General features: G+C 57.3%; 1 protein-coding gene across 8 annotated transcripts in view; it reads right to left on the bottom strand.

The window, feature by feature from the left end:
- ARHGEF10L (Rho guanine nucleotide exchange factor 10 like) overlaps positions 1-13,266 on the bottom strand; it is a 145,889-nt gene that overhangs the window by 40,606 nt on the left and 92,017 nt on the right. For all 8 annotated transcript variants that reach the window (XM_060015325.1, XM_060015327.1, XM_060015322.1 and 5 more), the window contains one exon: positions 5,673-5,794. In XM_060015325.1, the coding sequence (XP_059871308.1) occupies positions 5,673-5,794 (122 nt within the window). The remainder of the gene's footprint in view (positions 1-5,672; positions 5,795-13,266) is intronic.

Raw genomic sequence — 13,266 nt, 5'->3', positions numbered from 1 at the left:
CCACGGAAGACACGCCATTGCCCGAGGCCACGGGGACGCAAGTGCATCCCCCAGGGAAGCACAACGGAGGGGGATCCTCAGGTCAACAGAGCCCCTCCGCAGACGACCCCTCCAGGACCGGAGGGCTGGGTCCTCGGTCTGGGGGCTCCGTCTGTAATGGGTTGTCACTGAGGACCACCAGCCGCTTCTTCCTTGAGCATCCGCTACCCCAAACCCCGTGCCTCTGGTGGCTCTCTGGGGCCTGTTTCCCGAGCCAGATCTGCCCGTCTGTCTCTCCCTGTCCACATTGGCCAGGACAGCAATGTGAGGAGATGGCCTGGCCCTTTCATGGGCCTTGCTGGAAACTCCAACCAGACTTAAGGAGAAGGAGGCTGAGTGAGGAGAGCTCCAAGGTGCCCCCAGGAGAAAGGCAGCACCGCTGGACCTTTTGACAGGCAGGTGCTGCCCTCTGCTGGTCCTGAGGGCCCGGCCAATCCCAGCCCTGCTAGAATATTCTAATAAAGTCTCTAATGGCCATGGGTGAGGGGACCCAAAGAGGTCACCGCATCCAGCCCCCTCATTTAGGAGTTGGCAAACTTGAAGTTTGGTGGGTGGGGGGATGTGACTGGTTCAAGGTCACACAGCAAGTTAATGGCAGAGTCGGGGCTGGAATTCAGTTCCAAATCCCAGCCCAGCGCTCTTTCTGGTTGAACTCTACCCAGAGGCCAGACTGCCAGGCTGGAGACCTTGGCACTCTGGGGTACAACTTATGCCAGGCCTCCTGGGCACCCTCAGCCCCCTGTTCCCCATCACTTCGCTTCTTGGGGGGCCACATCCAGCTGGGTGCCTGGCCCTTTCTGCCACGCAGCTGCTCCTGTCCTCTCAGACGGGAAGGGGGTAACCGCAGCCCTGGCTCAGACATTTCCATGGCAACTCCAGCAGGCTGGATGTCAGCCCGGTCAACAGAGCCTGGGTCCAAGACGATGGCAAAAACTCAAACGGCTCCCTGGAGGGGCAAGGCCCTGGACCCAGAAGTCCTGTCCATGCCAGGAAGCCGACTCCCCAAAATCAAGGTGCCCCATACAGAGCGGAGGAGAGCACAGGCTGTAGAAAGGAGGCCAGCTTTGGACGCAGCCAGCGGGCTCCAGTCCAGCTCGGATGCTACCAGCTGGGTGACCCCACAAACCCGTTCTTCATGGTCATGGGGACCTTGACATCCTCTCAGGATGGCCTTGGGGACTAGAGATGGTGGACATGAAGCCCAGCAGTGGCCACTGCTTACGAGGACTTCCTGTGGGATGCGTGAGCACTCACTAAGCAGTAACACTGTCAGCAGAACACTATGGGGGAGGGGCTATTCCACATGAGCCACTGTGACACACAGTTAGGAGCCAGGGACCCACGAACAGCAATTCTGGCGGATGGAGGGTGACAGCCGGGACAGAGCCCACTTAGCTAGTGTACTGAGGCCTAGGCAAGCCTGCCGACAAGACCCTCTGCAGCTCTGGGATGCAGCCCCCAGGCCCCCAAGATGCTTGCGTGTCAAAGCTCCCCAGAGTGGGCACCCACCCCCTCCCCAAGGCCCTGTCCCCAGCCAGGCCTCTAACTGGACCTCAGCCCAAGCGAGAAGGGGTTTGCACTGAGCCCTCCCCTTCTCACCCCCCTTGCCCTCCAGGGAGAGGCTTACACCTCAGATGGAGCCCAGGTTCAAGAAGAACCTCCCAACACCTGACAGTCAGGCTATCGCAAACCCCCCAAAACAGACACCAGTGACTTTTCCTTCCTGGGGACCAAGATGTCCTCAAATATTTGCTTCCAATTCTTGAACTCCGAAGGCAGGGCACACAGCAGACAGTAAGCATTTGACAAGAATCGTATCATTTAACCCTCACTATGACCCAATCAGGGAGGCACCACGGCCACCCCAGTTTACGCACTGAAGACACAGCTGGGACGTGCAGAGCTGGGATTCAGACCCAGGGCAGGGTGGCTCCCGTGGGTGCTCTTTCCCTCCCCCAAGCAATTCCCTGATGAGTCTGAAGGCCATGGTGCAGCCCAGCATGGGGACCGGCCATCCTCAGCACCGAGAGGAGAGATGCTCTTTCCTTCAAGCCCAGCATCCCCGCTCCCTTGAGAGAAAGAACCCAGCACACCCCCCCATCTGGCTGGCAGTACAAGAGGTCTGAGCTCATCTACGCTGGGAGAGGGGTTGGAATAACAAGCCTTTCCGGGAGAACAGCCTCGGCTGCTGCTCTCGTCGGGCCAGCCGCGGAGCCCGAGTCCTGGACCCCCGGGACTGGGCCTGGGGAGAGGTGTAGGCAGGGACCCACACGCTCACATCTGTTCGCGGTAATTGGACAAGGCCCTGGAGCTCAAGGCCCTAATCCACCTGCTGCCGGCACGGAGCCGATGGGCACATGTGTCTGGTCCGGGGTGGGAGGCAGGTGCAAGCAGAGGGCACGGTGTCTTGGGGCCCAAATGGGGCCATGCAGGCTCTGATAAGTCCCTCGGGAGCTCCACGGGCCCATCACTCGCGGGGATTCCCTCACAGCTCCCTTGGATCCCTCGGGGGCGGGGCGGAGGGTGGTGCTCCTCAGGAGAGGTCGGGCAGCGGGCTGGGAGGGGGCTGAGGACGTTTCCAGCCTACACGGCCCCAGCCCCATGGGCTTCACATGAGGAGACTCTGAGGCCCAAGTTCCCCCAGGGAGAGGAGGCAGATGGCTGCCCGCTCAGGTGGGCGTTTCTTGCAGGGAGGCCCCGGAGGCAGCGGCCTGTCTGTGACCCCACCACCCCGTGCGGCCTGTCAGGGCATGGGCCCGCGTCCTGTATTCCCCAGAGGCCCAAGGCCCCGGGGGGAGATGGGACAATCCATTCCCCACCCCAGAAGTCCTTCTCCATGGGATGCGCTAGGGCCAGGAGAGCCGCAGGCAGGGGCGACCTGAACCGTCCCCACCGCGAGGCCCACAGGCAACCCCCAGGAGGTAAGAGCCTCCCGTTATCAATAAATAAGGACTGAAGTCCTACAAAGGCCGGGACTGTTTGGTGGGGCGATCGCGCTGGGGCACATGCCAGCCAAGCCCCAGGGAGCGGCGGGAAGGAACAGGATCGGGCAGGGGGCAAGAAAACCCTCCTTGCCCAGCGGGCAAGTTATCACTCCTGAATCCCTTCTCTCAGCCGCAAGGAGTAGCAGCCCCTCCTCTGAGGGCAGCTGCGGGGATCAGAGTTCATCGCTGGGAAATGCCCAGAACGGAACCTGGCACAGATGCCTCTGGGAAGGGCCTGACCCCAAGTTGTCAAGACTAAAGGACTTTAAGTCATATCGCTGTTGCTGTTATTGTTGTTGTTATTACGGCCACTGTCCACTGAGCACCCGCCACCAGTCAAGCTCAGTGCTGGGAACCTGACCCAGCCTCTCTCACTGAATCCCTAAATCAGGCTGTGGAACAGGAAACAGTAGCCCACGCCGCTGACACCAGCTTTCGGGAGCGCAGGCCAAATACTCAGCTCATCCGTCCTCTCCCTCAGCCTCAGCCCCCGTCTAATCTCTCACCAGTTCAGCCATTCCTACCCCAGAGCGCGGCCCCAGTGTCTGCCCACCAGGGCCGGGACCAGGGTGAGGAGAGCGGGGCACTCATCCCAGGGGCACATCTTCAGCGGGGCCCGAACACTCAGAGATATATTTTAACACAATCAAGAAAATATTTTAACACGATTTGTTTACAATAAAAATGCAAAAAAAAAAATCCATAGTGAACAATTACTAAGAGTTTAAATAAAGACAGGACCTGACCCTGCCTCACCCTAATGCTGGCTCTTTATTTACCAAAAAAGCCGGCAAACCAGGGCCACAGTTTGCTGGTCTGATTTTTTTTAAGTATTGTGTGAAAATATCACTTATTTCGACCATGAGTGCCTCACTCGTCTCGCGCTAGCCCACCCCGGCCTCCAGCCTGGCCTCCTCCCCAGCCTCCACCTGCACCAAGTCCCACCCCATCTCAGCAGGACCCCAGCGCCAAGCTCTGCTCTGGGCTCTTGGTCTCCAGCCCGGCTCCCTCCGTGCCCATGGTTCACTCCCACACAAAAGCCAGAAGGATCAGATGATCCTTCCAAAATATAAACCAGATCGTGCCAGTCCCCTGCTTGGAGCCATGCTTGGCTTTCCGTTGCCAAGAATGAAATCCAAACCTGACCCAGCCTGCGAGTCCGGTGTGGCCCAGCTCACCCACCATTGGGCCTCCCCTCCCAGCTCACTGAGCTACAGCCATGCCAACTGCCCCAACCACCCCTATCATGGGCTTCTGTGTCAGTCTGTCTTGTCTTGTCAATATTTGAAATATTCTCCCCCTGGGGCCTCAAGGGGTTGGATCCTCCTCGCCATTCCGGGCTCACTTTTTTTTTTTTTTTTTTTTTGTGGTACGCGGGCCTCCCACCGTTGTGGCCTCTCCCATTGCGGAGCACAGGCTCCGGATGCGCAGGCTCAGCGGCCATGGCTCACGGGCCCAGCCACTCCGCGGCATGTGGGATCCTCCCGGACCGGGGCACGAACCCGCGTCCCCTGCATCGGCAGGCAGACTCTCAACCACTGCGCCACCAGGGAAGCCCCGGGGCTCACTTTAAATGCCACCTCCTCTGAGAGGCCCTCTCTGACCCCCTAACACCCCGGCCCCATCTCTGTATCTATTATATTGGATTTATTTTCTTTATAACACACAGCACTCTTTTCTGTTTGCTTTTGTTTGCCGGGGCGGGGGGGTATTACCTGTCTCTCCTCTAGATTGAAAGTTACATGTAGGCAGGAACCTTGTATGTTTTGGTCACCACCATATTCCCAGTGTCTGGCACAGAGCCTGGCACACAGCAGGTCCTCAAAAATTATATGCAGAATGGATGAATGAATGAATTGGCATCTCACGGGTATTTTAGCTGTTTAGCGCCCCTATCTACAGCCCGGTTTGTCTCTTGGGGATTCACCTGGGCTTAGGTCCCCTCCCTGGAGCTCAGATGACCTCATCTCCTTGGGAGGGGAATGGGCAGTAACGACTCCAGGTGGAGGCGTGAGCTCAGCCGGGACATCGGGGACAGATGCCATTGGAAGTGGACATCCTTGTGGTTACAACCTGCGGCGCTGGAGTCAGCAAGGTTCCAATTCCTACAACTCACTCATCCTTACCGGCGGTGTTGTTTTCTTTAGAAAAATCACGTCACCTGTCTGAGCCTTAGCTTCCTTACCTGTGAGACAGATCTAGAAACATCTATTCATGGGGTTCTTATAAATATTAAAACAAGACAGTGACAGCAAAGCACCAAGAGGCATGATGGCTGTGGAGCCAAAGCTGACTGCCCCACGGCAGCATCATAAAGGGTGAAACCCACAAAGCCTGGCGCGGCCAGGTGGGCCTATGACAGTCTATCTTCTGAGCTGGAGTCACGCCATCAACTGATGAGATCATTGCTATTTGTTAGCTCAAAATGATGGAATTTTCTGTTCAATGACCCACAGAGGGCATCTGCCCCCTTTTCTGGGGGGGAAAGCTGACTCTGAGAACAACAAAAAGGCTCGATCAACTCCGTCAGCAAGAGGTCTAGAAGCTGAAGCTGGAAGCCAGGCCTCCCCTGCTGTGGGCACCCATGGAAACCCTGGTTGTCCCAGGAGCCACCTTCGTGGTGGGCTCAGCAAGATGCGTGCCACTCACCTGCAGGCTGAGGCCCCGGGAAGAGAAGGCGGGGATGCAGCAAGCCAGGATTGGGCACCAGAATGGGGCTTTGCTCTTCTTGTCCTCGTCCGGACACAGCCAGCCCGGCTGGTTCTCCTCCCCTGTGGCAAGAGGAAGGAGGTGGGAGGAGCTGGTCAGAGAGCGAGGACCAAGAGGACTTCCTGAAAGCCCAGGAAGCCACCGCGGGCCCCAGAGGCCTGGCCCGCATGCCCCACGGACCCAGCCAGCCGCTCCCCCAGCCCCACGCCTGCCCAGTGAGATGAAATCCAGCCTCACTCTACGGTCACAGCCATGGGTCCCAGGCTGGGAGTCGGGAAACCTGAGGCTTCAGTCCCAGCTTGCCCACCTTCTCACTGAGCAGCCTTGTGCAAATCCGCCCAACTCTGAGCCTCGATTTCTTCACCTATGAAATAGGGACGATGAAAATGCCTTCATCCTGCAGTTGCTGCGAGGATCCAGTGAAATAGCACATGTGACAGGGTTTCAAAAGGCATTAAGACACTGGGCACAGTCCAGGCCCCTGCTACCTTGACCTTATCTTCTAGAGGTGGGAGGCGGCCAAAAACAAGCAGGCGGACAAGAAGTTTTTGGATTGTGACAGCGTAGCCATGACACTTTTTTTTTTTTGCGGTACACGGGCCTCTCACTGCTGTGGCCTCTCCCGCTGCAGAGCACAGGCTCCGGACGCGCAGGCTCAGCGGCCATAGCTCACGGGCTCAGCCGCTCCGCGGCACGTGGGATCTTCCCGGACCGGGGCACGAACCCGTGTCCCCCGCATCGGCAGCGGACTCTCAACCACTGCGCCACCAGGGAAGCCCAGCCATGACACTTTTATACCTGTGATGACGATGGTCAAGAGGAAGACTCCCTCTCCTGCTCCCTTTAAGACCTACCCTGAAACCTAGGAGGTCACCTGCCTCCAGGTCCCCCAGTCGCGCTGGCATTGAAGCCCCTGGCAGCCTGTTAGAAGTGCACATGCTGGGCTTTCCTGGTGGCGCAGTGGTTAAGAATCCGCCTGCCAATGCAGGGGACACGGGTTGGAGCCCTGATCCAAGAAGACCCCACATGCCGTGGAGCTACTAAGCCCATGCACCACAACTACTGAGCCTGCGCTCCAGAGCCCACGAGCCACAACTACTGAAACCCGCACGCCTAGAGCCCATGTTCCGCAACAAGCGAAGCCACCGCAACGAGAAGCCCGCGCACCGCAACGAAGAGTAGCCCCCACTCGCCGCAACTAGAGAAAGCCTGCGCACAGCAACAGACCCAATGCAGCCAAAAATAAATAAATTTATAAGTTAAAAAAAAAAAAAGGAAGTGCACGTGCTGCTCAGGCCCAAGCCAAGCCTGGACCCTGGACCCTCACCTGGAGACTGCTGTGCTCAAGAGCATCTGCTCAACCACATTTTCCGTGGAGTCTCCTTCACATGGGTCTAGGCTCCCTCACACGCCACCACCTCCAAGAAGTCCTCCCTGACCACCCTGGCTACAATGGCCCCCTTCTCTCAGAAACCACACTAAACACCCTGTCTTATTTCCCATACAGCTTTCACAATCAAAAATCATGTTTTCTGTTTCCTTGCTTACGGTCTGTCTCTATATGTCTGTAGAATGTAAGTTCAAAGCAGTAGGGATCTGGGTTGTCTTGTCCGCCACTATCTCTCTGGCACCCAGCACGCTGCCCACACATAGTAAGTGCTCAGCGAACACGGATTGAAAGAATGAACGAGTGAGCAAGTGAGTAAACCACCATCTCTCCTGAGGAACTCTCCCTGCTAAGAAGCCCATATTCTTTATACTCCATCTGATGCCTGCCCTCCAGGGATCCCATGACGGCAGGGGCAGGGCGCAGCTCAGACACGCCCAGTATGTGCCCAGGCGTCAGGCACACTCTGAGTGCTTTACATATGCTCCCTGGCTGGTTTTCACAATAACCAAGCACAGTCAGAATAACAATTTTCACCTTACAGATGATGAGACTGACAATTAAGTAAGTCACGTGCACGGCTAGATGGCAAAACCCACATGCGGACCTAGGTCTGTCTGACTGACAGTCTGAGTTCTTTGCACTAAACCAGGCAATCTTCCAGCAATCAGACCCCCAGTGACACCCCTGGGCATGAATGACCCTGGACATGGTGACACTAGACAATGAGGAGGTACTCTGCCCCGAAGAGCCAGAGGCACTGGACAGGGCACCCCAGGTGAGAGGGGCCACTTAACGCAATGACATCAAGATGAGCGGTGCCTAGAGCTTTGGAGATGGGAGGAGAGGTCACCAATCAAAGGGTCCAACAGCAGCCTTCCCCCCCCACCACACACATCTACTCAGCTACAAGGAGGGAGGGTCAGCTCAGCCCAAGGGTGCCCCGCCACCACATGGGGACCTCCTGACCAGTCTTTCTGTACTCACTACTCCCCCCTACAGTTGGTCCTCCCCACAGCAGCCAGAGCCATCCTGCTAAACTTCCCCCGGACCTCGTTGTTCCCCTGCTTAAAAATGCCTACTGAGTCCCCGACCAGTTGGAATAAAATCCAAACTCTTCCACAAGAGCTGCAAGGACCCTCCTTCCCTCTCAGCCTCATCCCTCGGCTGCAGGCTCCACCATGCTATGCTTTCCTCAGCATCTTAAACGGGACGAGCCCGGAAAGCTCCCTCTGCCTGGAAGGCTGCACTCAGCTCTCTCCAGGGCTGGCTCTGCTCCTCTGCGAGGCTTAGGTTACGCCTCCACCTTCTCGGAAAGGCCTTAACTGACCATCATCCCATCCCCCACCTCCATCACTTTCTGTCTCGGCCCCTATTGGTGTGTGTAATGGCCCTGACCACAATTTCCAGCTCTTTTACTGGTTTGTCTCTTTTTTCCTCCGTGTGTGTGTGCGCGCCCGCGCGTGCGCGAGTGCACATGTATATGTGCGTGCGTGCGTGTGCACATGTGAGTGTTTCATCGTGCTTGTGTGCCCAGAGGCTCCCCTACAACGCCCACGTTCCATGACGGCTGAAACCTTCCACACCGTCTCCTTCCGTACCCTCCAAACCCCTCACATGGCGCTGGACACACAGCAGACCATCAACACCCTTGTGTGGCATGAACACAGTCTCTTCCTGGAGCCTCATTTTCCAGATTTGTCAAATCGGAATGATGGCCACCAAGAGCAGTCACCACCCCCAATCCCCGGCCAGCACAGAGCAACACTGCAGAAATATGGTCAACTGTGGGGGGAAACAGGAGGAACCAATCCAAGGGTACGAAGCTTTGCTTTTACAAGGTGAGTGAATCCTAGAGATTATCTGTACAGCCTATAGCTAACAATTCTGTATGACGTGCTTAAAGATTGGCTAAGAGGATAGATCTGATGTTAAGCGGGCTTATCACACACACAAAAAATAACAATAATAAGGAAGAGGGCAGGAGGGAGCTTTTCAGAGGGTGGGTTTGTTTGTGGCGTAGACTGTGGCGATGGAGTTCACAGGGGTATGCTTACCTCCAAAGCCATCAAGTTGTATTCCTGAAATATGGACAGCTCTTTGTATGTCAATCACACCGCAATAAAGGGGCTTTAAAAATGCCGTTTAGGTCTGCGTGTAGGTCACAGCAGAAAGGAGCCGGAATGCGGGGGCAGGTGCGGAGGCTCTTTGAGAAGATGAAGACATCCGCAAATGTCAGAAATTATTTTGTGAACAGCTGGCTCCGCAGAGGCTCCGGTGCCTGCCCCACCCCCTCAAGCCGTGGAGGCGCTGGACAGGGAGCTCCCTCCCTAAACGGGCCAGAGGCGTCCCTGGTGTCAGGCCCTCTGCCCCACTGAGCCCTGGAGACAGAGTCGCATGAAACCTGGTTCCCGCCACCGAGGAAGAGAGGCCATCAAGGAAAGTACAACGATGGCACGGGATGGGCATCACCAAAACAGAACGGCTGTGCGCGCCGCACTTCACAGTTTACAAAGCTCTGTCCCGCACGTCATCCCACAGCCACCAGGGCAAGTCGGAGTTCCCATCCCCGTCTACACTGGGGAAACGGAGGTCGGGGAGTCCAGGAGCCAAGCAACTAACCTCTGGGGCACCTTGCACAGCGCCTGCGGCCCGGCCGTGACAGCCGAGACAAGCCCACCCGCCCTGGGGGACACCACTTCTCCTTGGCAGGAGCTCACATCACAGCCACCGCGCTGCCTCTTGGACAAGGCTCTGGGCAGTGAACAAAGATGATCGAGATTGGAGAGTCAGGCCCTGCTCTCAAGGAGCTTACAGTCACACAGACCCTCGCCTCCCCAGGGGCAGGAGCCCGAGAGAGCAGTCAAGCCCACCTGCTAGCCTGGAGCTCAGCGGGTGGAGATAAGCCCCCGTGCCCGCCCGTCACCACGTCGCCCCGAGCTCATCCCTCTCCTCTCGCCGCGCACCCACAGCCCGTCAAGTCCTGACAATTTATCACTATACGTTCCTTTAATGATCTGACCTTCTGGTTTCAGATGGTGCCTTCCCTGCCTGCGACTGGGAACGTTAAAAGAAACTGGAGTTGTTGTTCCCCATCTGCCACTGCCATTGTTCCCCTCACAAAACCAGAGCGGCTGAGACCACATGAGAAGGCTGTTACCACTGGAAATTGAAAGCCCGCTTGGGATAAACGACACTAAGAACAGGCACCAGGGGCAAAGCTGCGGTTTCCAACTGACGTTAAGTGGGGGCTTATTTAGCATCCAGCTCTGTTTGCCAGCACCCACCGAACTCGAGAGTACTCCAGGGGGCAGTGGGAGCAGCTCCAGGGCCGGAGCCCACGTCCCCGCTCGCTCCCCCCACCCCCTGAACCCTCAGGACCACCCGCCGGCTGCAGGAAGCCGACTCTGCCAGAAGGGCCCTGCGGGGTACAGGGCTGGGCACTTAACCTCTCCTAGCCTGGGGCCTCGTCTGGAAAATGGGGGAAATAATTCCAACCATTTGGAGTTGTTGTGAGCACTGGAAAGACTATATTTAGTACCCAGTGTACACCAGGCACTCAAGGAATAGTACCCGTTATGACCACCGTCCTCACGGTTGAAAAGCTGCCGCTTACGGTGCCTGAGGTCAGACCACCCACCGCCGCTGGGCTGAGCCCACCACCTGCGCTGGCCCTGCCCTGCTTCTCCCGCCCCGCCTGCCTCCCAAACGCCTCCTGAGTCCCAGCACCGTGCCCTTCCTGCCACTGCTGCCCCGGCGGACAGTCTGGACTGCCCTTCTCTTCCTTCTTAAATCCAAGGCCCCTCTCACACTTCGCAGCACCACGGAGTTGCTCCTGGCCATGGCCACAGACATGCTGGGACCTCAGCATGCATCTTATCCTGCAGAGAGAGACGCCGGGGTCCAGGGAGGCCAGGCAGTGGCCGTGATCACCCAGCTGGGGTAAAACCCAAGTCGGGCTCCTGGGCCAGTACCCTCGGTCCCCCTCCTGGAGAGCAGACCTACCACTTCCGGCCAAGGGCTTGGGCAGGTCCCTGGCTCTGGGACGGTTGAGGGCTAATGGAGATGAGAGATGAGGGTTGGAACACGTTCGGCAGCACGCAGCCTGGGCCACGCTCAGGACTCCGCAACCAGATCCGTCATAAGGTGGCACGTCAGTGTTACTGTGAGGAATGAAGGCTGGAAAACTAACCAAGCCACAGGCAGTGGGGAGAGCCAGCCAGGCCACGCCCAGCGAGGACCTGTCCCTGGGAGCGTGGGATTAGCCTGGGGCCTGCCCAGCCCTGGTCCTCCAGGGGTGGGAACCAGGAAGGCCATGGGGGGAGAGGCTGCAGGGGTCCCTGGGCCAGGGATGCAGCACTTAGAGCTGTAAGGGTTGTGGGGGGGACACGGGAAGGTAGAGCTGGAAGCCCCAATCTCCCCTTTCCCCACTCCCACCCTTGGAGCCTCCTATCTGCATCTCTTTTCTGGAGCCTTAATGAACAGAGACTAATTGGCAGAGAGAGGGGGAGGGCATCCTGGCACAATACTAAATGTCATGTGACCCCAGGCCAGTCACTTCCCTACTGTGAGATGCAGACACCCCTTTCCTAGGAGCTTCTCCGGTCTGCCAGGCGCCTTCCAGGCACCATCTCCCCATATGCTCACAAGATACCCTATGAATATCCCCATTTTCTGATGGAGAATCCAAGGCATGCAGAGGTGAAATCGTTTGCCCAAGATCTCGGAGCTGGCAAGCGGCAGAACCGGGAACTGAATCCACGCTGTCTGGCCCCATTTCATGCAGTGCTAAGATCCCGCAATGCAACAGGGAAAAGGCCCGTGGAACTCTAGGCCAAGTTACTGAGGAAGCCTGCCCTTCTCAGGCCGCACAGCACAGCAGTGGCCACACTGGGATGTAAACTGGGTCCCCAGATTCCCCAGGACCCCTGCCCTCCCAAGGGACAGAACTGGCCCCACCCTCTCGGATGCCAGGCACCCCCAACTCCAGCCCTCTCTTTCCCAATCTTTAGTGGATTACGATCTCAGCACGCTGGAGTCAGGGAGAGAGAAAGACGCAGAAAAAAAAAAATTAAAAGAATAACATCCTTTGTGCATAAATGTTTTTAACGGTTCTATTTCTAACGGGCCTATTTCTAATGGACTCATATTGTTTTCCTCGGCACCAGGCACTGAAGATAAAAAAAAACTGGCAAAATAGAAGAAACAGATTATTCAGGCCCCAGGGGAACCCAGGCATTCAAATAAGATTTCAAATGACTCTCTTTCCATTAAAACTTTTGCTGCAGTGAAACCATGTGGAGATAAGGCAGCCGAGTGTCTTCACAGGCCGCCAAGAACAGAGATGCTCACATCTGTAGGCTCCCCTCCCACCAGCACCAAGGCCCACTCGGCAAAGCGTCTGGGCTTCAAACGGGACATGCACCTGCCTTTAGCGGGTGTACAAACGGGGCTCGGGAGCTTGCCCTAGACGCACTGCTCCACAGGAAGGGGACAGAGCGGAGCGGGTGGCCCGAGGCCCAGCGGGCAGGCCACCTTAACCTTTCCTCGGCTGGAATCTCCGAAGCCCTCTGCCAGGGCCGGGGCAGCCTCTACCTAAAACCCTTCCTCCACCCTCCGCAGGCCTCCTGGTCGCCCAGAAACATCCAGCGGAGGATTGTGCGATGTCAACACCCGATCCAAGAAGGGGCTGGCGGAGCAGAAGGCTCTGATGCCGGCTCCTCCAAAGCCACAGCCTCTTCCCCGTTTCCCTCCCCAGTCTCCACATGCCTCTCTCCGAGCAGCAGCCAGAACGATCCACTTAAATAGAAATCAGTTCACACCGCTGTCCAGTTCTCTCAGCTCTGCAACCCACAGCCCCACGCGTCAAGAAAGAGCTCCACGCACCTCACCCTGGCTTTCTGGAAAACCTGCTCCCCACTGCCACCTGTTTCCCCCCACACCCCACCATTCACCAACTCTGGCTACCTCAGGACCTTTGCACTTGCTGTTCCAAAGCCTGGATCGCTTTACCCAGACCTCTGCACAGCTTCAGACGTCACCTCCTCAGAGGCCCTCCCTGACAGCAGTCCCGGCCCCCAGGCTCGGTGTCAGTCACGCATCCAGCTCTACCCCCTCACAGCACCAACCCCTCCCTGTTGATTTGTT

Source organism: Delphinus delphis, chromosome 1 (genome assembly GCF_949987515.2).
Source record: "Delphinus delphis chromosome 1, mDelDel1.2, whole genome shotgun sequence".
NCBI classification, from domain to species: domain Eukaryota; kingdom Metazoa; phylum Chordata; class Mammalia; order Artiodactyla; family Delphinidae; genus Delphinus; species Delphinus delphis.
Note: the sequence above shows the minus strand (reverse complement) of the source record. Positions and strands in the feature narration are given on the sequence as shown.